This window comes from Procambarus clarkii, chromosome 71 (assembly GCF_040958095.1).
Source record: "Procambarus clarkii isolate CNS0578487 chromosome 71, FALCON_Pclarkii_2.0, whole genome shotgun sequence".
In the NCBI taxonomy this organism is placed as follows: Eukaryota; Metazoa; Arthropoda; class Malacostraca; order Decapoda; family Cambaridae; genus Procambarus; species Procambarus clarkii.
This window is the reverse complement of record NC_091220.1, coordinates 14,992,136-15,016,789: the sequence shown is the minus strand read 5'-3', so window position 1 is coordinate 15,016,789 and position 24,654 is coordinate 14,992,136. Positions and strand designations below refer to the sequence as shown.

General features: G+C 41.5%; 2 protein-coding genes across 3 annotated transcripts in view; one reads left to right on the top strand and one right to left on the bottom strand.

Moving 5' to 3' along the window:
* Window positions 1–560: 560 nt before the first annotated feature.
* On the bottom strand, window positions 561–4,699 carry LOC123745561 (NPC intracellular cholesterol transporter 2 homolog a). The gene is made up of 4 exons (XM_045726220.2): window positions 4,545–4,699; window positions 2,688–2,792; window positions 1,781–1,953; window positions 561–1,633 (listed from the first exon to the last, which is right to left on the bottom strand). Exons 1-4 carry the CDS (start codon window positions 4,621–4,623, stop codon window positions 1,550–1,552), a joined length of 441 nt encoding a protein of 146 aa, XP_045582176.1. The 5' UTR covers window positions 4,624–4,699; the 3' UTR covers window positions 561–1,549.
* Window positions 4,700–10,039: 5,340 nt separating this feature from the next.
* Window positions 10,040–24,654, top strand: part of LOC123745560 (DNA polymerase lambda) — a 28,904-nt gene continuing 14,289 nt past the window's right edge. The window contains exons 1-5 of one of the 2 annotated variants that reach the window (XM_069312059.1): window positions 10,040–10,164; window positions 13,019–13,884; window positions 14,923–15,105; window positions 16,223–16,402; window positions 24,225–24,353. In XM_069312059.1, coding sequence (XP_069168160.1) covers window positions 13,048–13,884; window positions 14,923–15,105; window positions 16,223–16,402; window positions 24,225–24,353 — 1,329 coding nt within the window. In that variant the 5' untranslated portion in view covers window positions 10,040–10,164; window positions 13,019–13,047. Of the gene's footprint in view, window positions 10,165–10,239; window positions 10,454–13,018; window positions 13,885–14,922; window positions 15,106–16,222; window positions 16,403–24,224; window positions 24,354–24,654 lie in introns of those variants that run through there. The other variant, XM_045726219.2, reaches the window with a different exon arrangement.

Genomic DNA, 24,654 nt, shown 5'->3' with positions numbered 1-24,654 from the left:
GGCGCCAATCCTTAACTGTACACCTCTGTTCACCCACCAGTGAATGGGTACCTGGTTGTTAAAGATTTGGCGGGTCGTAATCCGGGGCAAAAATAAGATTAAGTATTTGCCCGAAACGCTACGCGTGCTAGTGGCTGTACAAGAATGTAACGACTCTTGTATATATAAAATACAATAAAAAATAAAGTACACTCTACCAATAGGCGTCAACACTTATACACACGGGTAATGGGGAATCCCAGAAGCAGAACAGTGGCTGCCAAAACAGTGTGGTATGTTCCACCGGTGTGGTGTGGGGGGGGGGGGGGTAGCCGCCATCACAACTGTTCCCTCAGTGAAGTTTTATTTTTTTACCACAGACGTGGCCACATATTTGCAATGCTAACCAACATATATATATATATATATATATATATATATATATATATATATATATATATATATATATATATATATATGTTGTTGAATATGACCGAAAAGGTAAGATTAATAATTCTAACACGAATCTTCTCAATATTTCTTATGTTTTTCTTCACTGTCGGTGGTAATATAAATAACAATTCTCCGAAATTCATTTTTTAATTGTCTGACAATTACGCGTTTCGTAATTCGTATTATATTTTCAAAGACTTAATTTACACACAAATTCTTTATACTTATACTCTATTGGATGAGGTGACATGGTACAAAAGTTTTGGGTGAGGTGACAATCACAAGACAGAACACGAAACAATGGGTATAAGTTGGATAAGTGAACATATGAATGGAAGTAACTGCAGAAGGCCTATTTTGGCCCATACTTTCTCTTGCTACTTGCATATTGATCCGGGGTCTTGAAGTAGGTAGAATATAGTTGTGCATTAATTGGCTGTTGATTGCTGGTGTTGACTTTTTGATGTGTAGTGCCTTGCTGATGTCAAGCCGCCTACTATAGCTGTACCTATCGATAGGTAAATAAAAAAAATCGAATGTTTTAAACCTTACGATAATTACATTGGTAGTAATGAAACTACACTTATAAACATTAAGAGGTGGGTCCAAGAACTAACATCTGGCATTATTAATTACTTCATACACTCCTAATTATCATATCCTCTGAAAATGGACAACCTATGAATATAATTTCTCTTTTAAACGCGGTGCAGCTTAACGAGAAATTTTCTCCATAAGAATTCGTTAACACTGCAGCGAGGAATTTTTTCCCCATTAGAATTCCTTAAGACCACAGCGAGTATCTTTCCCCTTAAGAACTCCTTGAGACCGTAGCGAGGAATTTGCCGAAAACAAAAAGTTCTCGCTAAGCGGTCTATCCATCTACTACACAGTACAGATCTCTTCTCGCCATCGAGCGCTTGGTCGTCACACGTCGGACGAAGATGATGGGAGAAGACGAGGCAGGCGTGGTTCACACGTCGGACGAGGATGATGGGGGAAGACGAGGCAGGCGTGGTTCACACGTCGGATGAGGATGATGGGGGAAGACGAGGCAGGCGTGGTTCACACGTCGGATGAGGATGATGGGGTAGACGAGGCAGGCGTGGTTCACACGTCAGACGAGAACTATGGGGAAGACGAGGCAGACGTGGTTTATACCATTCTCATCCTGGACTTTCCACGTCACAATCACCGACAACTGTTGGAATAAAAGGTAGAAAGTTGGGTCCAAGTACATAGCACATCTTAAGGCCCTGATACACATCTTAGGGGCCCCAAGATGTGCTGTGTGTATCAGGGCTCAAAGAAGCACTGTGTATATAGAGAAAGAGAGAGAATTACTGACCGCTGGGTACTCAGCATAGACGGGCATGACAGCGTGGTATTTGTAACTATGCCCGGGCTCAATTGGGCAGGACTCGTCGACCAATAGTGGGCAGCCGCTGGGGCCGGGCCAGGGAAAGTTTTCGCCGCCGATGTTGGCGTTGATGATCGTATCTAGCTTATTCGCTGGATGAGCTGGAAAGAAACAGAAATTCCATTTTCAGATATGTTTGGTCATCATATCTTCAACCACGTTATTGTGACTCGTCGTCTGCATAGGAATTCCTATATTGTGTTAAGGAAATCTTTGAATAAGGGCAGTGCAATCGAACCGGGGAATCGTCGACGCAGGGTTCAATTCTACTGCCTTGCTCTAAAGATTTTCTCATAGACATATAGGACGTGTTACTGTGATTTCATTGTGTACTTATTGCGTTGTATAATATGCACCGATATAAACTGAAGCTTGCTAATAGCTTCAGCTGTGGAAAATACTGGGTATAAAACACGAAACAATGGATATAAATTAGATAAGTTTAGATTTAGGAAAGTCTTGGGTAAATACTGGTTCGGTAACAGGGTTGTTGATTGGTGGAACCAATTACCACGTAACGTGGTGGAGGTGGAGTCCCTCGATTGTTTCAAACGTGGGTTGGACATGTATATGAGTGGGATTGGGTGGTTATAAATAGCAGCTGCCTCGTATGGACCAATAGGCATTCTGCAGTTACCTTGTTCTTATGTTCTTATGTACTGCTTGTCTTGCATCTTGAACTATTAGATCTGGACAGTGATACACGAGAGATAGCATGTGTTATACAATATAATATCTGTAAGTCCACTGAGGATCGTTTATATAGCAGTTTTGATAACAGTGCTGCAAAGAATTTTAAGGGGTTAAAGAGAGAGAGAGATCATGACTGACTTACCTGGGATGAAGGTGATATTAAGGTCCTGGGAACTGGGGCGGTGTATAACACAAGGAGGGATGTCGCAGTCCTGGACAACCAGCTCTTGGATCTCTGCGTCCGAGCCTGTCACACAACCATATATAAGCATGCAGAAGTTTCCATAAAAAAAAAGTCGACACACCAAATCTTGTTTCATAATTGAGGGCGAGAGAAAGCCGTCATTATCAGACGGTTTTCATGTTCGAAATCTTACCTCCTCTTTCCTCACGACACTCGGCTTTTGTGTTAATTAAAAAGGGGCCCCAGCCGGGTTTTTTTTCTAAATATATATATATATATATATATATATATATATATATATATATATATATATATATATATATATATAAATTTCTTTACTATTTACTGATTGTAACACGTGTCTGCATTATAGGAACCAATTAAACCTTAAAACATATATGATTGCAACTCTTACAAATATGCAGGTTCTTACAGATTCTTGCAAATTCTTATAAATCTTGCAATTCTTACAAATATGATTGCAAAGTCATTTTATTTCATATCATTGGAAAGTACAAACAAATACATCAAATAATACACAAAATTAAGCATTTATGAAAGTGTATCTGTAAAGACTTTATATATGTGTATTGGTCGCTGGTGCAGTTGTCAAAGTACCAGTGCTACTGATGGGGGAGATTCCTGGAAGCCTGGGTTCGAATCCTCTGAGGGGTCATACAGTTAAAGGGATTAATGTGCTTGAGAACCATTCAGGTTTTGCACACAAATATATATATATATATATATATATATATATATATATATATATATATATATATATATATATATATATATATATATATATATATATATATGCGAACAAGCCTGAATGGTCCCCAGGACAATATGCAACTGAAAACTCACACCCCAGAAGTGACTCGAACCCATACTCCCAGGAGCAACGCAACTGGTATGTACAAGACGCCTTAATCCACTTGACCATCACGACCGGACATAATGAGGTGATAGCCTAAGCTATTTGAACCACCCCACCGCCGGCACTCGGATAGTAATCTTGGGCATAGCATTTTACCAAATCACCTCATTCTTTGGGGCACACGTGAGGAACACAAATGCGAATATATATATATATATATATATATATATATATATATATATATATATATATATATATATATATATATATATATATATACTAAACTTTGCTAGATTCACAGAATAGCTTCAATATAAACATTAAATACTTTATCTACTTGTTACGAATCATTGTATAATATAATAGTACTTTTGTAAGCCAATTAAACTACGGTATGTTTGTTTATATAAATCTGTTCAGTGCTACTCAGTGTAATACCGTTTTATCATGTGTGAAGACACCAATGTGTGCTCCTACAATAATACATATATACTAATAATACACATAGTGACTGTGTTTTATATGTACACAATTTGGCTAAATACGCCCCCAGAAAAGTCTAGTTTTGTACTATTGGGTTTGTAAAAGACTAGAAAGAAGACAACAACCAAACTCATAGGCCTAATATAATGCATAATACAAGGCCTAATATAGGATAGGCCTGGTTTTGGTGCTGGGCTTAAAACCTATCAACCACGAGAGGATTATAGACACCAACACTATAACTTTACTGACCAACTAACGAGTATATTTTAGGGCTGAACATAACTCAAAACTAAATATACTTTCAGTGTATATACAGTACACCGAGAAATGGGTACGCCCCTCGAAGAATGTATGCGTTAGGCCTTTATGTAGAGTTTGATTGATTGATGAAGATTAAGCCACCCAAGAGATGGCACGGGCATGAATAGCCCGTAATGTGTAGAGTTTCTCACCGCAGTCCTGATAAAGGGTCGCCTGAGCCGAGCCCAGCAGCAACAGCACCACCACCACTAGTTGTCGAGTCGTCCTCATCGTGTGGATGGTGTGAGATCGTCGACAGAGATATGACTCGAGTGATGGGCAACCACGGCTAGCATGTCTTATATACCTCCTGCTGGTGGCTGACCGCCTGCTGCATGTAGATTACTGCCATCCCTCCGCCCCTACCTATGGCATCCCTCCGCCCCTACCTATGGCATCCCTCCACCCCTTCCTATGGCACCCCTCTGGGCTACGAACCTATGGCACCCTCTAGGTGCCATAGGTAGGGGTGTACGCCGTATTCGTTTTTTTTAATAAATTCTATCAGTTTGCTAACTGTAGGTAGTAACTGAGTGGCTGTAACCTATCCACCGCTGCCCACTGGATGGGGGGCGGTGTGCAGGACAAACATATCAATTGTGACATTAGCTCTTCACATATGTCAGTTGTTTAATTTAGAAACTGTACTTGTGGTCGATCTCGAACCCATTGTTGATGTGACGATGTGTATTGAATTTTGTAACTAGCTCATTAAGATTGTAACTTGCTTCGCTAAATGAATTGTGGGGTTCAGTCCCTGAGCCCATTATGTGCCTCTGTAACCCTATTCACTACCACCCACAAGATGGGTATGAGGTGCATAACATATGAACTGAACTACCTCTTATCATTATTGAAGTTTGAGTCCTTAGCAAGCTTAGGATTCAATCCCTTGAGACTTAGTTCTTGTCGTAGATTCGATGTCTTGGAAGATTGTGGGACTCAAGATTGATTATCATGATTTATTTTGAATGTTTTCCAGCTTTATATCGAGTAAGGATGTATACGTAACTCTGGTGGAGAATATTGTTGACAGAGCACACATGCTGTGTGTAATTAATGGCCATGGAAGCCTTATGACCATTCCAGAACATAGCTCTCAGAGCCCTGAGGCGACTCTAATGACACTGACGTTTTTAATTGACTTTGGGGAGGAAGGGAGTTGAGATGGCTAGGTAATGAGACATTGGACTCATGGAAAACTGTTTTTCAAGTAGTTTCATGTTGTTTAATATCTTGATAAAATGGGTGATGTGCCTCTCATCAGCTGTGATAAGAACAGGAGCGTGGATGGGTGAGGCGAAGTAGCAGGTGGTGTTGGAGTGTGTAGGGTGTTGGAGACCCATGCCGAGCCATGAGCGTCCTGGGAACACTCCACCTGTTAGGTTCACCTGCCCTTTACCACCTACTGATTGTCTTCCGCAACCTCTACTCTCTCGGGGTCGCCCCTTCTCTCCACCTCGTAACTATAGCTACCACCGCCTCACACACAGCTTCACCCTCATAGTCTGGCCTCCTTATATGTCACTCACACTCGCTCCTTATACTTTACGGGAGACATCTCCCGTCGCGCAGGGTGCAGTCGCACCTCCACAGATCTCCAGTATCATCTATTGATACTGGTAATGGCTCAAAAGGGCCACCACCTACGGGCTATTCGTGCCCGTGCCACCTTGTGGGTGGCTTAATCTTCATCAATCAATCCTTATACCTCACTCATAGCTCGCCCGCTTATACCTGTCTCGCAGCGCCAGGGCAGGGCAGCCCTTTGACGTAGCCACGAGGCTTAATTGTTTCTCGGATCTTCCGGACGAAGTGATGGAGCCCACTCTTCCGGACGAAGGGAAGAAGCCCCTCTTCCGGACGAAGGAAAGAAGCCCCTCTTCCGGACGAAGGAAAGAAGCCCCTCTTCCGGACGAAGGGAAGAAGCCCCTCTTCCGGACGAAGGGAAGAAGCCCCTCTTCCGGACGAAGGGAAGGAGCCCCTCTTCCGGACGAAGGGAAGAAGCCCCTCTTCCGGACGAAGGGAAGAAGCCCCTCTTCCGGACGAAGGGAAGAAGCCCCTCTTCCGGACGAAGGGAAGAAGCCCCTCTTCCGGACGAAGGGAAGAAGCCCCTCTTCCGGACGAAGGAATGTTAACCAGTGTAGTTTGTGTTGTATCATACAACCAGTGTAGTATGAACGATGTATATATATACGGGGCTCTTCTTGCATATTAATGTTATGGGTGACGGGACATCTGGTATAGATTTTTCCCCTCTGTCTCAGGCCTACGAAATTATATTTATATCCTCGACACATTACACCTCAGACTGCTAAATGGGCAGTCCAGGATTATAATCTTGACCAAGATAGCTTCGTTAATGGCTAGTTCATCATTTATATCATGCATACGAGGGCGATATGAGGCGAGACTTATGTACAATTGACTCTGAGCCCATCTCAGTTGGTCACTTCTGTGCCTGGCTTCAGACACGAGCAAGTTGCAATTATGTCTCTGGCAGCTAAGAGCACTAAGGGACGACACGGAGTGACAGTTAAGGCGTCAGGTATGAAAGTCCGAACACATTTAATGGGAGACCCAGTTATTTATTCGACGTCCTCTTTGTGTAGGATCATGTAATCTAAGTGGGGCTTCTGTGTAGTGTCACATAATATAAGTGAGGCTTCTGTGTAGTGTCACATACTCTAAGTGGGGTTTCTCACAAGCTCAAGATAAAGTACAATCTCCCAAGGGCAAGATGAGGGTGCAGTTAATATTTTTATATATATTTTTGTAATATTTCGCGCTTATCGTAACCGGGCGTGTGTTGAGACACAGGCGACCTCGCGAAGGGGTCCGGGTGTACCCCAAGCCAAAGGTGACTCGCTCTCCGTGACCTCCCAGCGAGGCCCCTATGACGCCTCGACTCCTTCCTTGAGGTTATCTTGAGATGATTTCAGGGCTTAGCGTCCCCGCGGCCCGGTCCTCGACCAGGCCTCCTTTTTGTTGCACAACCCCAGGAAGCAGCCCGTAGCAGCTGTCTAACTCCCGGATACATATTTACTGCTAGGTGAACAGGGGGCATTAGAGTGAAAGAAACTGTGCCCATTTGTTTCCGCCTCCACTGGATTTCGAACCCGGAACCTTAGGATTACTAATCCCGAGCGCTGTCCACTCAGCCGTCAGGCTCCTTAGCTTTGCTGGGTTTTTTTAAGGCCGAGATTTATGTCTATATTGCCTCTTGTTTGTTTATTTATTTATTTATTTATTTATTTATTTATTTATTTATTTATTTGTTTATTTATTTGTTTTGGTTGTTGCATGACTCGTTTATATGGAAATTCAGATGGGTATTGTTGTATTAAATGCATGACATCGATGAATAAATATTGTCTTGTTGCTTTCAGGTGTTGAGAGGCTAGCGTCTGGCTAAGCAGTGGCAGCAGTAGTAGGACTGGAAGTAGCAACAACAATAGCACCACCAACAACAACAATAACACCACCAACAACAACAATAGCACCACCAACAACAACAATAACACTACCAACAGCATCACATGACAACATGAGTGTTAAGTCTCAGCGTGTATGTAACCTCTGCGCCACGTCCGTCTCCTTTAGTTCTCAAGCGTTATCAAGTGTAGTTCTTTAAAAACAACCGAGTTACAGCCTCGCTCCTGTGCCAGGTAAGTCCACTACGGGCTCACCATAGCCCCGCTCCTGTGCCAGGTAAGTCCAATACGGGCTCACCACAGCCCCGCTCCTGTGCCAGGTAAGTCCAATACGGGCTCACCATAGCCCCGCTCCTGTGCCAGGTAAGTCCAATACGGGCTCACCACAGCCCCGCTCCTGTGCCAGGTAAGTCCAATACGGGCTCACCATAGCCCCGCTCCTGTGCCAAGTAAGTCCACTACGGGCTCACCATAGCCCCGCTCCTGTGCCAGGTAAGTCCAATACGGGCTCACCACAGCCCCGCTCCTGTGCCAGGTAAGTCCAATACGGGCTCACCATAGCCCCGCTCCTGTGCCAGGTAAGTCCACTACGGGCTCACCCAAACCCCGCTCCTGTACCAGGTAAGCCCCCACTACGAGTTCACCATAGCCCCGCCCCTGTGCCAGGTTAGTCCACTACGGGCTCACCACAGCCCAGCTCCCGTACCATGTAGGTCCACTACGGGCTCACCATAGCCCCGCTCCTGTGCCAGGTAAGTCCACTACGGGCTCACCATAGCCCCGCTCCTGTACCAGGTAAGTCCACTACGGGCTCACCATAGCCCCGCTCCTGTGCCAGGTAAGTCCACTACGGGCTCACCATAGCCCCGCTCCTGTGCCAGGTAAGTCCACTACGGGCTCACCATAGCCCCGCTCCTGTACCAGGTAAGCCCCCACTACGAGTTCACCATAGCCCCGCCCCTGTGCCAGGTTAGTCCACTACGGGCTCACCACAGCCCAGCTCCCGTACCATGTAGGTCCACTACGGGCTCACCAGAACTAGAAAAAATGGGGCTTTACAGTTAGTTATTTAAAGACTTAGAATATAGAGGGGTAGTTCAGCTTAACGTTTGAACAAATGGATAGTTCAGATGAGGCTTTGAGCAAATGGATGTGACAGAACAAGTTACTGTTTCATCGGTATATAAATGGGGGCCTCGTTAGTTTATCAGCTGTGGGGACGATGCAGGTGTTCTGGTGCTCAGTCACATTCCTGGCCCAGGTGGTGTGGGTTCCATGCCGGTGATGTATACTCTGGGTCCGACTTATCTTGCATTAGTGGTATGTGGTATACTCTGGTACTGGTCTTACCTAAGTTGTATGTGGTATACTCTGGTACTGGCCTTATACAAGTGGTATGTGGTATACTCTGGTACTGGCCTTATACAAGTGGTATGTGGTATACTCTGGTACTGCCCTTACGTAAGTGGTATGTGGTATACTCTGGTACTGCCTTTACGTAAGTGGTATGTGGTATACTCTGATACTGGCGTAATAAATATTATCCTAAACTGTAACAGGTAATCACACACGGTGTACATGATTTATGGCTTTATGTAAATATAAATAACTGCTATGTAAACATTGTAATCAGTCCTTCTGTAAGAAAAATATTAGTACTTGTGAAAGTAGCAGTAATAGTGGTTCCCTGTATTTGATTAGCAGTCCTTTTAGCCTTTGGATCCCTTCTTGTCAACTTGATGTAAACAATGTGATTTTATACAGTACAGTTTGTTATGTACCGGCACATCATGAATATTTCATTAAACTTTTGTTTTCCGTGTACTGAGGTTTGCTTATTACAAGCAAAATTGCAAAAACCAGTCAAGATATCAATTGAATAAAAAATCTTATTCTTTCGATAATTCACACTTTAATCAATAATAATTTATTCTCTCGGGAATTCACATTTTATTCAATAATAATCTAAACAATTCTAAATATGTTGTTTTCTGTTTGTCCTTATTCTAACTTATTCTATTTGAATAAGTACCTAATTTCATCCTCATAGTTTCCTACCTAGTGTTTCAAACTCGCACTGTATCTTGTGCGACCCACTCCACGTAAAGATTGTAATCAAACCCTCTGTAGTATTTTTTTTTGTAAATAAAATATTACTAATATTATAAGTATAATCATTATTTATATTTGTTATTATTATTATCATGAAACAGAAGGGGCAGCAGAGATGTATATAAATGTAGCGGTAAAGACGGTCAACTGTGCATGTGTGGGAGGATTTTAGCAACTCTTTCACACTTGTATTCAGATTCAGATTCAGATTCAGATGTTTATTCAGGTAAGGTATATACATACAAGTGATGTTACATTAATGGATTGATATATAGATAGAGCTAGTACATACAATGCCTAAAGCCACTATTACGCAATGCGTTTCGGGCAAAGTACACGAACGTCAACGGGTGGTGTCATCTCAGTAACGTGTATTTGTCATCACAATCTACTTGATAAAAGCAGTCATCGAGAGGACAAACCCTTCATGCAAACTGCACCAACTATCAAGAAGAAGAAGACTTGATAATGGTTCAGGACGGACCGAAACGTCGTCGTCTCTTCAATTTCTAAGTGTGTGTAATTTGGTCAATATTTGTCATCATTGTCCCTAGTCAGTTCATCACTGCTTGTCAAAATAAGATCTAGGATGCTTGAGTTTTTTTGAGTTTGTTCTACTATTTGCTAGTTTAAGGCAAATGGCTGTAAAAAAAAATTGTCAATTTTACTGTTAATTATCTTCAAATTATCTGTTAGTTTAAGAACTTGCCTGAAGTGCTATGCATACTAGTGGCTTTACAAGAATGTAAATTCAACTTAATTTCTATGTTCTCCATTAACCCCGAATGTACCTTCTTGTATATAAATAAATAAATAAATAAATAAATAAATCACACACATCTGCAAGAGGTCATTTGTGTGTGACTCTTCATTTAGTCTGTTTCCTGATATTCTCTCTGGTATAACTGTATTTGCCACATTCTTCCATTTTAGATGCTGTAAGTTGAATACGCCAAGTCAGATGATGGTTGGGGCAGGGTTTGCGAGGTTTTCTAAGCAGTGTTCTATTATCATAAGTTAGTTGTTAAACTGCTGAGGATTTGCATCTGGTGATTTATATATAAGGACAGTGATCATTTTCCAGTTTCAATGTTGAGTTTCAGCACATCCACAATATCGTTTGTGTTTAGCAGCTCATTGCAGATGAGTGTGTCTTTGATGTACAGGCTGACCCATTGGCATTTTTTTCATGGTATTGGTAGTTAGTTTAGTTCATTTATTATGTACCCCCATACCCATCCTGTTGGTGGTAGTGGAAAGGGTTACAGAGGCATATAATGTCCCCACAATTTATTTAGCTAAGTAAGTTACAATCTTGATGAGCAAGTTACAAAATTCATTGCATATCGTCATATGTCAACAATGGGCTCAAGATTGACCACAAGTACAGTTTCTAAATTAAGCAACTGACAAATATGGAAAGCTAGTGTCACAATTTATATGTTTATCCTGCACACTGCCTGGGGGCCTGACGGCCGAGTGGACAGTGCTTGGAATTCATAGTCCTAATGTTCTGGGTTCAATCCCCAGCTAAGGTGGCAACAAATTTGCAGAGTTCCTTTCACCCTGATGTGTCTGTTCACCTAGCAGTAAATAGGTACTTGGGAGTTAGACAGCTGCTACGGACTTCTTCCTGGGATGTGTAACAAAAAGGAGGCCTGGTTGAGTACCGGGTCGCGAGGACGCTAAGCCCAGAAATCATCTCGAGATAACCTCCCATCCACTAGGCAGCGATGGATAGGGTTACAATCACTCAGTTACTGCCTACAGTTAGCAAACTGGAGATATTTGTCTAAGATTTCTGGCAGCAGATAATTTTGAATGAAATATTTACACATCTCTTGAACATTTGTTATAGAATTGTCTCTGAATTCATGTATCTTTTCTATTTGGGTGTGCAAATAATTTTGTTGACACAATTTACATTTGGTCAGGTCTACATCAGCAGATAATGAAAATTCCCAGAGATACTTGTAACCGAGTCTAAGCCAAGCAGAAGTAACATCGCTGATTTTATTGGATGATCCATAGATGTGTGGCTCTTCATGCTTGATAGTATGATGTTAGATGGAATTACTGTCGATTGTTGATTTCACTTTGCCTCAGATCTAAAAGATTTTGTTGAAATTCTTGGTGTACAGTACTATTGCTCTCGGACTGCATATGGACACTCCAAGGTTATACTCGATTTCTCCTTTAAAGACAGATTCTTTGGCTGACTCATCAGCTTTATCATGCATTCGGAGGCCAACATGAAATGGACTCTGTTACCATCATTAATAATTTCGTTGTATTTGTGTATAGCTTCAGACACGAGTATGTTACAGTTAAGTCTTAAAGAGTTGAGAGCAATTAAGGATGATAAAGAGTCACTTACAATTAATGTATTAAGTTTGGAGACTTGTACACATTTCAGTGCAAGAAGCAAGGCAAATAGTTCAGTCTGAAGAATAGAGGCTCGGTTGTTTATTCGGACTCCCTACTCAAATTGTATGCCATCGCCCATTGTCAGAACAACTGCACTTCCAGTTGGTATGAGATAGCTTAGTGGGCTGTTCATCTGTTTTTTCTCTTTGGATGTCTGTCAGTTACTGTTGGTGAGGTCTTTTCTGTTCTGGTCCTTGTTGCTTCACTGACTTAGGCCTGGTGTGTTTAGCTAAGACTGGGCAACATTAATACTAAGACAAGGGCATTTCTTTATATTCCACTCTCAATTTTTACCAAAGAAATTGGTAAGTTTTTCAGTACAGAGTTGGCACTTCATAATCTAAAGCTATACTTATGTTGTCTACAAAAAAAATACACACAACATAGAACAATACTGTAATATTACAATCTCCATAGGCTAAGAGTTAAGCCTGAAGAAATTGTTTTTATTAATTGTTTTTCTTGGACAGCAAAAATAAAAATAATATTTATTGGCCAACAATAACTGTTACAAATAGGTGAGATTATAGTTTTTAAAGTTATGGTTCAGGGTCACAGCTTACAGTAAGGGCCTTCTAATATACAAATTTGAGAAGAGCATTAACAGTATGAAGTAAATTATTAAAATAAAAAAAAAAAATTGGCATTTTCAGGTTAACAAGGAGTGTGGTATAATATCAGCATGAAGAGAAGAAGCAGACTTACACCAACATCTCGCAAGAAAGTAAACAATCTCTGTGATAGGAACACCGATGCTAGTGGATCAGGTCTCAATTTTCTCTCTGACGTAAGATGTTACATTCATCCAGCAAACTTTGGTACTGGACGATTAAATATATTTAAAAATCTAATTAAGAAGCATGGAGGTGAAATTGTTACAACTCTGCCCACCTCATCAGAATCGGTTTCACATGTAATTTTTGAAGAGTCTATAGATAGCGAAAAATTGAAATTATTGATTGACCTGTCCAATTTTCATGAGACTGCTTTTGTTAAGTGTACTTGGCTGATAGAATGTGTAAAGGCAAAATCCAAGAGTGAAACCAAAGAACATGAAATAATACCAATTGTGAATTTGGTTGGTACACATGAGAAAAATGAGACCAATGCAGTATGCACAGCAGGTAAAGTAATAGATCTGGTGCCAGAAGACCCTGAACTTAAAAATGAGGATCGACAGCTGATAAATAACTCGGGAACAACTGAGAGTTCTGGTGCCAGTGAAGGTAGTGGCCACGCTATAAAAGTATTGAAAAAGAATTTGACTCAACAGGATGCAAGTGTCAATCAGGACACGATGAGGGAAGTGATAAAGAAAGAGTCGTTAGTCTCCTGCAACACAAGACATCGTACAGGTACAGATTTACAAGGTGACAATGAAGTGCACAACAAGGACAAACCATCAGAAATGAAGACTCTAGAACAAAGCCAGACAGCAAGTTGGCTAGAAAGACTGAATGATGGTAAACCAGAATATCACCAGGATTCTCTAGTAAAGCCATTTCCTAAGAGACTGAAGGTAAGTAAACCAGAATATCACCTAGACTACCTAGACTGTAGTGCTCCATCATGCGATAGATTGCAATTAAAATTTTGGCCAGTTAGCTCATAGTGCAAGGGGAAAATTTTTTGGTGACTGGCAACTGCTTTAATGTGACTTGAATCAAGTTTTAACCATTTTTGTAGATAAATGGAACATTAGAAGAAACAGGCACAACTGTTTATTTGCTTGTCTTATGAAAAGTGGCCTCTTGAAGACATGTTTGATTGCAACGAATCTCCAGATGCAATGAATGGGTTGGTCCCATAATTTTAAAATGATTTATCAACCTGACACTCTTGACTTTCATGGGCAGCATGCATTCATCACTACCCAGACACTATTAACAACACTCAGTTAATCTCATTATTTTTTTAATGCTTCATGAAGCCAGAAAATCAAATCTCTTCTGTCTCTGGTTGAGGGATATGAGATTACCACCATGTCCTACCACTCTGACACAATGCAAAATTTTTACTAACTATCCAACTGGGCATTTTATATGATTCGGTTTAAATTAGTGAGCACACCTCCTTAGCCGGGTATCTTGTGACACTCCCCTTTATACATTCTCTTCATTCTAACTTAAAAATAATGTCTGGTCCTATATTATACCCAGTACATCAGCTGTGCATTCAGGTCTCTAGCCGAGTAAAGACATGCAAGAAGCTTGTGATCAGCGTTGCAGCTTGAACCTCCGACCATTCGGGTAGGTCTTGGAAATTCCAGAGTGCTAATACGATGCTTAAGTACTCCTCATATGGAGCAATTCCATTCTCTCAGAAGATTATAGCGGGCTCCACCAGCTCTCCATTAGTTTGTCTCCATCATGAAACCTGCAACAGGACAGCTCTAACTCTGGTATTCAAGGCATTAGTTTGTAAGATAAATGATTTACAGTAGTTAGTTGGTAGTGCTAGAATGACCTATAATATAATTGTTTAAAATGGAGCCATGAAAAAGTGAATATAAATACTGTATTAGTGTTGATTTGCCTTTTTTACATCAATGTTTCAGGAAAAATTTGCTTGTGCCCGACCTTCTAGCAGCAAAGTGAATGAACTCAATGCCCACATAACTAGTGAGCTTGAGAAACTGGCAGCGGCGTATAAAAGTAAGAATGATACATGGAGAGCACTAGGTTACCAGAAGGCTGTATCGGCAATTCGTAATCATCCGAGGGAGATTACATCTAGAGAGGTAATCAGAAAGTTGCTGTGTCTCTTCAGTGCATCAAATATTTTTCTTTTGACACCTGTGAATTCTTTTGATTCAGTCATTATATTATAATGATCTTCATTATATAATAATGTACTACAAGTGTGTATCATTGTAACTCTGTGGGAAATGGGATATATGCTGGGTACCCATCCTGTAGTACAATGGTCAACGTCCCCAACTCAGTGGATAATCCCAAGTTTGATCCCGCAGCAGGACAGAAATGGGCGAGCATATTTCCTTTCACCTGATTTCTGTTTTCATCTAACAGTAAATAGGTAACTGGGAGTTAGTTGTTGTGGGTTGCATCCTGGGAAAGGTCAGTACTTATGGGGAGGGAGCCGGTCGGCCGAGCGGACAGCACGCTGGACTTGTGATCCTGTGGTCCCGGGTTCGATCCCGGGTGCCGGCGAGAAACAATAGGCAGAGTTTCTTTCACCCTATGCCCCTGTTACCTAGCAGTAAAATAGGTACCTGGGTGTTAGTCAGCTGTCACAGGCTGCTTCCTTGTGGTGGAGGCCTGGTCGCGGACCGGGCCGCGGGGACACTAAAGCCCCGAAATCATCTCAAGATAACCTCAAGATAAGATAACCATGATCAGCCTAAGTACAGGCTTCCTGTCTCCGACAATGGGAGTTATGTGTCCGGATACTGGCACCAGGGTGTCCGGATACGGGCACTAGGGTGTTCAGACACTGTAAATTTTGTAGTTAACGTCTCTGGGTATTGCATGTACAGCATCCACAACTTTTATATAAATATTAATATGTTTCTAAAATGTCCTGTACCCAGTGGTTTTACTCTAGTTTTTTTATGTAAACTTAAATATTTTGCACATGGTTCTTAACACTGTTCTGTGTGATTCAGTCCTATATAAGGTTTTCCAAAATGTATCCGTGAATAATAATGGGTTTCTACTGTATTTAACAAGCTATGTGCTGAAATATGCCCTTGATGGTTTTGCCTTCTTACAAAAGTGCCTTTTATATCCCTCACCCCTTCATTTTCTCTCCCCTAACCACTGCTCTTTTCTCTCTCCTTTCTCATTATGTTAACTTCTCAAGTTTGTATTACAGTATACCTTTAATGCTTGTTTCAGGAGGCACTTGGTATCAATGGTGTCGGAGAGAGACTAGCAGACAAGGTGGCGGAAATTATTGAAAGTGGTAAACTTAGAAAAGTATCGGAGGTGTGTGAAGGCGAGGAAGCAGAGACCCTAAAGCTGTTTATGGGTGTTTGGGGAGCTGGGCCAACTACTGCGCAGAGTTGGTATACCCAGGTCAGTGCCCGCGTTCAAAACATCTTTGTGAATTTACTTTTACTTTCATGGGAATAATTAAAAGGTGCTGTTAATTAAAGGACTTGAAGTATCTTAGCCATGTTCATAGCATAGTAGAGTATTTAAAGTAAAATTGCTATAAATTATTTTATGCAAGAGTTTAAAATTATTGCTACCTATGCGGACTTGTATTGACTAATGATTATATTGTTAAATTGGCAATATTTGATTTGTATATTGTAGTAATGTGTAAATATATAGTAGAACTTGTGTTCAGGGGAAATTTATTTGTGTTGGTTGCATTCTCAATGCCACCTCTACACAGACACACTGCATCACCACCACCACCACTACACGTGGGTCCATCACCACCACCACCACCACTATACGTGGGTCCATCACCACCACCAGATGCGGCTACACTGTAATGACCGCTTTACCCTGTCGTAATAACCGCGGCCTCTATTGTAATAACCCAATGTTCCCCAGTATTAATCCTGTTATCTTGTGATCTCTCATAATCGTACTATACGCTCTCTGTTGTACATCTCTGTCTCTCTTCATTCAATACCCCAGCTTAACACTGTTACAGTCCAGCATGACCCCTCACTAGACTGCCACGTATATAAGAGGAATATTAAATGAGGAAGATACACCAAGGATAAGGGTTATTAACCCTTAAAGTGCGCATCACGTCATATGACGTGCTGGACGTTGTTCCAGTCAACTGCGCATCACGTCATATGATGTGTTGGAGTACTACGCAAGATTTAAACAGCACGGGGTTCACCACACCTTCATCAGGGCTCTTGTAAACAGACGCCATTTAAAAAAAAAATCGTGGGCCAAACTCCCGGGTGTTATTGGCCTCAGTATTGAGTGAGCAACCAAGCCTGACGCACGCAGCATGAGCTAACAGCACTGCTGTTCAGCTTGTGACCACAGCATCGCCTAAAAATGCCAAATTATACTTGTTCATGCTATTATGTAGCGATGATATTATTACAGAAGACCCCTGACTGTGATAAAACTGACCAGGGTTCTGATAATAGCAGGATTGTGGTGATATTTAGCGCTGTGCGCCATGGAAGGAGGAGTAATGCTGTGGGAGGGAGGGTGGTGGTGATGTCTTTTGACTGTGTGTGGCCACCTTTTATTGACTGCACTCGGCATACCAGCTTAGTGGTTCGCTATGGTGAACACAAATGTAGATACTTATATATAACGTGCGTATAGAGAGTATAAACAGCAAGAGAAGGTTTGGAGCCACCATTTTGGTGAGGGCGGTGGCGTCGTCTGCACGACGCCACCGTGCAGACGACGGTGCTGTTTACTGGTTACCACGATGGTCTTTGGGCACCATACCAGTTTATTTGTACAAGTATGATGAATAAAACAGGTAGATATTTATATATAATGTGTGTATATAGCGTAATAACACCACACAGTATTGTTGGAGGAGAAATATTAGTGCGTCTGGCCTTGAGGGCGGCCGCCGATCAGCTGACTGTGTGAGTAGCCACATCTTTGTGCCTTTACTCACCATACAAGCTTAGATGTACAGTTATGGTGAACAAAACATGTAGATACTTATATATAACGTCTGTATATAGTGAATTATAGCAAAAACATTATTGTGGGAGGAGAATGTGGGTGAGTCAGATGACTGGAGGGAGGGCGGGAGTGGCTGGCTGGTAAATGGCGGTCACTCCTCATTACTTTTTGACTCATAATAGCTACTTAGTGGTTTGTTATAGTGAACAAAACATGCAGATACTTATATATAACCTGTGCTTATAATGTAATAACCGACAAAGTATTTGTTCACTGATTGATGAACATAATTGAATCAACAATATGCACACCATATTTTTGAGTACAGCAATGATTCACTCATTTTATTATATAAATATATCAAACTACACACTATTGAATAATATTACAGCAAAAAAAGTATGAAAAATCAATCAGAGACATTGAAATAATTCGGTAATTATCTCTTTGTGGCAACTCTGGCCTGACAGCTTGCAAGCAACAGACCGCCTGGGACGCACGCTGAGTCAGCGCCTATAATTTGCCAGACTTCCCCGCCCTATAGCGGGCAATATATGCCACTTACGATTTTTTTATTATTTTTCCCGTGATCAGTGAACACAAATTAACAGATTAGAAAGAATTTTTTTTTTTTTTTTTTTTCAAAATGACATGCGCCTGTGGGGATGACAGGATATTAAACCCTGAGCATGTTAAGGGTTAATTTATTACTAATTATAAAATAAAAACCATTAAAGCACTGCCACCACCTTCCCAACCAACCATACCTGAATGTGTCTTATCACCGATCCCCCAGGAAGGCAAGGAATCAGTAACCATGGGACTCCGGGTAATATGACTTTCAGTAATAAATTTTGGAAAATTAGTTTGTGTAATTTACGTTACTAATTTAAATCCAAGGGCAACTTTAGTATCGATTAATTGTAGGAGAACCTGGGGGCTTCCAATACAACACCTAAAAATGACAAAGTAGCAAAATATCTCAAAGGGGAGTTAAGTGAATACCACTGGACAAGCTATACAATTTATTTTATGAAACATGTAAATTAAGACAATTTGAACACATAACCTATTCTGTTTCCCTAGAGGCACAATGGATATTTATTGAGGGCACGAAACTCAAGTGGTACTATACCTTAAATACCCGCACCACGGCCAAGATGTTGATGGCTGCCCTCAGCCCCTAGGATACGGGCTTGCGGCCCTGTTCCTAATACACTCCCAAGACACACTGATGAAATCCTAATACACTCCCAAGACACACTGATGAAATTTTGTTTTACCAACTTGTTGCTGGGAAGGATTACTCCTCCCACCATCTAATACAGCCCCAGGGCTCCACCCCTTATTTTGGCAATGGCCAACCATTTAACACGTAGGCCTGAGGTCTGGCTCTCTAGGGCCAATAAGGACTTGGCCCTTATCTCAGGCCAATCACCTTCACTGATCTGCCGTGGAAAGCTACATGAATTCCTGAAGATTGAGTCAGCTCTCCCCAGCTATGAGAAGGGAGACAAGGCACCTCTATGGAGCCCCAGTGCACCTGCGAGCAATGTTTACAAAACTGATAAATTATGTTCAAGCCTGTCTCCTCTAAGATACGAGTAGGGACATTTGACTCTGCCTGGTATGGGGAAGGGACCGGTGAGAGGGGAAGAGAGGGGATGAGAGGGGGATGGAGAGGGAAACATCTGAGTGGGGAAGTTGAGTGGGGGGAAAGCCAACGGTATCCAAGACCACCCTCAGGTCAACCTCTTGACCCTGACAAATGGGCGACAGGGGGGGGGGAAGAGGAGGAGACGAATGACGGCCAAGGGGAGGGGAGAAGGAAGGAGGGGAGAGGGAGAAGGAAAGGAGGGGAGAGGGAGAAAGAAAGGAGGGGAGAAGGGAGAACTAATGATCTGAGCCCCAGATCATTACAACACCACCACCACCACTACACATGGCTCCACCACCACCATACATGGCTCCACCACCACCATACATGGCTCCTCCACCACCATACATGGCTCCTCCACCACCATACATGGCTCCTCCACCACACACGGCTGCACCACCACCACACACGGCTGCACCACCACCACACACGGCTGCACCACCACCACACCCGGCTCCACCACCATCACACACGGCTCCACCACCATCACACACGGCTCCACCACCATCACACACGGCTCCACCACCATCACACACGGCTGCACCACCACCACACACGGCTCCACCACCACCACACACGGCTGCACCACCACCACACACGGCTCCACCACCATCACACATGGCTGCACCACTACCAGCATACATGGCTTCACCCCCACATATTACATGAGCATATTTGCTGATGCTAAACTACTAGGGAGGGTAAGAAAATTAGAAGTGTGTCATGCCCTTCAAGATGACCGGGACAAAATAAATATATTTAGCAGCATTTGGTAAATGGAATTCAATGTGAATAAATGCAATGTTATGGAATGTAAAATAGGAGAAAATAGGCCATATACAACCTACAGATTATGTCGAAAGGCATTAAAGAACTCTAACAAAGAGATTTAATGGTGGTTCTGAATAATACTGTCATTAGAGGACCATATAAAGAACATTGTGCATGGTGCCTGTGCTACACTTTCCAATTTCAGAATTGCTTATAAATACATGAATAGTGAAATATTGAAGAAACTGTTCATGACTTTTGTAAGATGAAAATTAGAATATGCAGCAGTTGTGTGGTGCCCAGATCTCAAGAAGCACATTAGTAAATTGGAAAATATGCAATGATATACTGTACGTACCAAAAACTGGTTTCCGGAACTGAAAAACAAGAGCTGTGAGGATAGGCTAAATGCATTAAATATGCCAATATGATCACTACATACAAAATATATAGTAACAAATTGACAAAATTGACAGAGGAAGTCTTGAAACTTGCAACTCTAAGAACAAAAGGTCATAGAATCAAGCTAAGGAAACAGAGGTGACAAAAAACACTAGAAAGTTTTCTTTTGCAAACATAGTAGTTGATGATTATATGAGAAAGGAACCTAATATTCTGAGCGTTGTTGATCGTGTTACTGAAATTAACTGTCAAATTGGTATAAAAATGCTTAGGCTAACTCATCCTAATCCTTGCACAGAAGCCCTCCAGAATTTCTTTATTGAAGATCAGCATTGTTCCAAATGGATAACAAAAACTGGAACTCAACTCAGAATGTATGGGGTTCATGATTTGTACCAAGAGAAACAACAACGGCACTTTCCTGCACCGTGGGAGGTTACACCCTTTCCAGTTTTAATCCCTCCCTTTCCACCCAAGAAGCAAATTAGAGATCAGCTCAAGCTTCGTCTTAAGGCAAAGCTCAATGCCTTAAGTCATATTGATGCTCTGTCCACAGAGCATTCTCTCTCTCAAATTATATACACTGATGGTTCCCTACACTGCACCACGGGTGCAGCTGGAAGTGCAGTTGTCCTGACAATGGGCGATGGCCTGTACTTTGAGTGGGGAGTCCGTATAAACAACTGGGCCTCTACCCTTCAGACTGAACTATTTGCCTTGATCCTTGCACTGAAATGTGTACAAGTCTCCAAACTTGATACATTAATTGTAAGTGACTCCTTATCATCCTTAAATGCTCTCAACTCTTTAAGACATAACTGTAACATGCTCGTGTCCGAAGCTAGACACAAATACAACAAAATTATTAAGGATGGTAACAGAGTCCATTTCATGTGGTCTCCATCTCATGTTGGCCTCCGAATGCATGATAGAGCTGATAAGTTAGCCAAAGAATCTGCCTTTAAAGGAGCTGTTGAGTGTAACCTTGGATTGTCAATGAGCAATCTGAGAGCAGCAGTACACCGAGAACTTCAACAAGATCTTGTAGATCTGAGGCAAAGTGAAATTGACACCAGTAATTCCATCTATCATCATACTATCATGCAAGAGGAGCCACACATCTATGGATCATCCAATAAAATCAGCAGACTTCTCGATGTTACTGCTGCTCGGCTTAGACAAGTATCTCTGGGAATTCTCATTATCTGCTGATGTAGACCTGACCAAATTTAAACTGTGTCAACAAAATTATTCGGACACCCTCCGTCACTATGTGATGGAGTGCGAAAAGATACGTGAATTTAGAGACAATTCTATAACCAATGTTCCAGCGATGTGTCAGTATTTCATTCAAAATGATCTGCTACCAGATATTTTAGCCAAATATCCCCAGTTTGCTAACTGTAGGTAGTAACTAAGTGATTGTAACCTATCCACCGCTGCCCACTGGATGGGGGGCGGTGTGCAGGACAAACATATAAATTTTGACACTAGCTCTCCACATATGTCAGTTGCTTAATTTAGAACCTGTACTTGAGGTCGATCTCGAACCCATTGTTGATGTGACGACTTATATTGAATTTTGTAACTAGCTCATCAAGATTGTAACTTGCTTAGCTAAATGAATTGTGGGGTTCAGTCCCTGAGCCCATTATGTGCCTCTGTAACCCTTTCCACTACCGCCCACAAGATGGGTATGGGGTACATAATAAATGAACTAAACTAAAAAAAAACTGATGATTATAACAAGTTAAGTGAGAATAGAACCAGTGAAGACCAGGGGTGCCATAGGCACAATCAGAGAACACTGTATAAGCATACTCCCAGCGAGAATAAGATTTATTGCCAGAACAAACGTGGACATCTTTAAGAGAAAACTAAATAATTTTCTTCAAGAAGTGCCGGACCAATCCACCAACCGGACCTGTGGTGGATATGTGGGCCGCTCCATGCAACAGCCTGTTGGCTCAAGCTCTCACAAGTCAATCTTGGCCTTGGGCTGGGCTTGAGGAGTAGAAGAACTCCCAGAACACCATCCAGGTACAATCCCAAAGGTGCTGGATGCCAAAACCCTCAGTAGTTTCAAGGAGTCATATGACAGTGCTGGGAAGACAGGACACTACAAGCATAACAATCATCCTGTAACCACACTTGGGTAATTACACACAAACACGCATACTCTCTCTAATACAGTATACAGTGGAACCTCGAGTGACGAGCGGCTCCAGTTACGAGTATTTCGAGTAACGAGCAAACCACTCGCAGAAAATATGTCTCAACTGATGAGCTTTTGCTCGATTAACGAGCATTCCCACTGGTTCTCAGACACCTTCGACGACAGTTTTGTTGTTGTTTCGCAAGATGAGTTTTCCACATGACGAGCTCGGTGCTGGAACAGATTAAACTCGTTAATCGAGGTGCCACTGTACAACTCAAATTAAAAACTAACATTTAATAAAATAAAAAGTTTGAAATTAATAAAAATAAAAGCTAGGTATTACAGCACATTCCACACCTTGTGAAGCATAAATTGAAATTGAAAAAATTGTACAGAAAAAAATTTAAATTGAAAAAGTACAGAGGTTTGTAGCAAGATTAGTCCCAGAGCTAAGAGGGTTAAGCTATGAGGATAGATTAATGGAACTAAATCTCACAACCTTTGAGGATAAAAGGAACAGAGTAGGTATGATCACAACATACATGACACTAAGGGGAATAGATAAGATAGCGGAATAGAAAATGGCATTTCATTACATTTGACGCTGGTTTTTTGTAGCACTAGGCCAAGTGGTAACAGCTTCACTTTTATAATGGACGCACCAGCATCTAGAAAATTTAGATAAATACTTAAACTGCTCCTTTATGTCTTTTGTAAATACTCTTCCAGGCATCAAAGTATTACCTTCCGATAAAACAAGTTACTTTATTTACGCAACCATTAGTGCAGTGACCAGCTCAGTAAAGTTCACAACCGAAAGGTCTGCAGTTTGATTCCTTCAGGACAGAGATGTATGGGCATGTTTCCTTTCCCCTGATGTCTCTTGTTTGCCTAGCCTTTGGTATTGTTCCCTCATTCTATCCTGATGTCCCTTCCAAGTGCTATACTGTACTGTATAGTTATACTGGCTCTGTGCTTTCTCTTCATAATTACTTTATATCTGCCTGTCTAGCAGTGAACAGATACCCAGGAGTTGGATAACTGTTGTGGAATGCATCCTGGGGAAGGGCAGTAGTTGACCTGAGGGTAGGGGGGCCCAGGGAAGGACCTATATGAGCGTAACAAGCTTCCTGTCCCCAAATACTGTAATGGAAAACATTATACGAATTCTGTTCTCTGGTTTCATTCTTCTTTTTCTTATTACAAGCGCTTATTACATATGAAATAAATCTTCAGAATCTTGGTGCTCACCATTGTGTAAACATACACACTTGCTTTAGGGTTTCAGAACTCTTGAAGATTTACGGACAAAGGCCACATTATCACGTCACCAGCAGATTGGTCTTGAGCATTACGATGATATCAACAGTCGCATACCTCGAGATGAAGTTGCAGAAATTGAACAATTTGTAAGTTTCAGAGCCAGAATTACAAAGATATTTGTTTTAATTTATATCCCATAATTGTGAACATGATTTTTTTTTTTTCAAGTGATTGCAGTAATGATACCTTCTTGCCCTAAAAAATGTTTCATATACAGTAAAATCTCTTGAATTATCAAGTCCTTTATTACACTGCCATTCTATAATGATTATTATGCAGGGGGACTCAAATGTTGTGAGGAGAAATTATGTATACACAATTTAAAAACTTGCATAACTAAACTTTGCTGTGTTGTGATGTTCTATAAAGCATTTTAGATAAAAGTTT

Excerpts from the sequence above, each read along its gene's own strand:
- LOC123745561 (XM_045726220.2), bottom strand. The coding sequence starts at position 4,623 with ATGAGGACGACTCGACAACTAGTGGTGGTGGTGCTGTTGCTGCTGGGC. Across the intron at positions 2,793-4,544 it reads GACCCTTTATCAGGACTGCG|GCTCGGACGCAGAGATCCAA; the intron begins GTGAGAAACTCT and ends GTTGTGTGACAG. Across the intron at positions 1,954-2,687 it reads TAATATCACCTTCATCCCAG|CTCATCCAGCGAATAAGCTA; the intron begins GTAAGTCAGTCA and ends GTTTCTTTCCAG.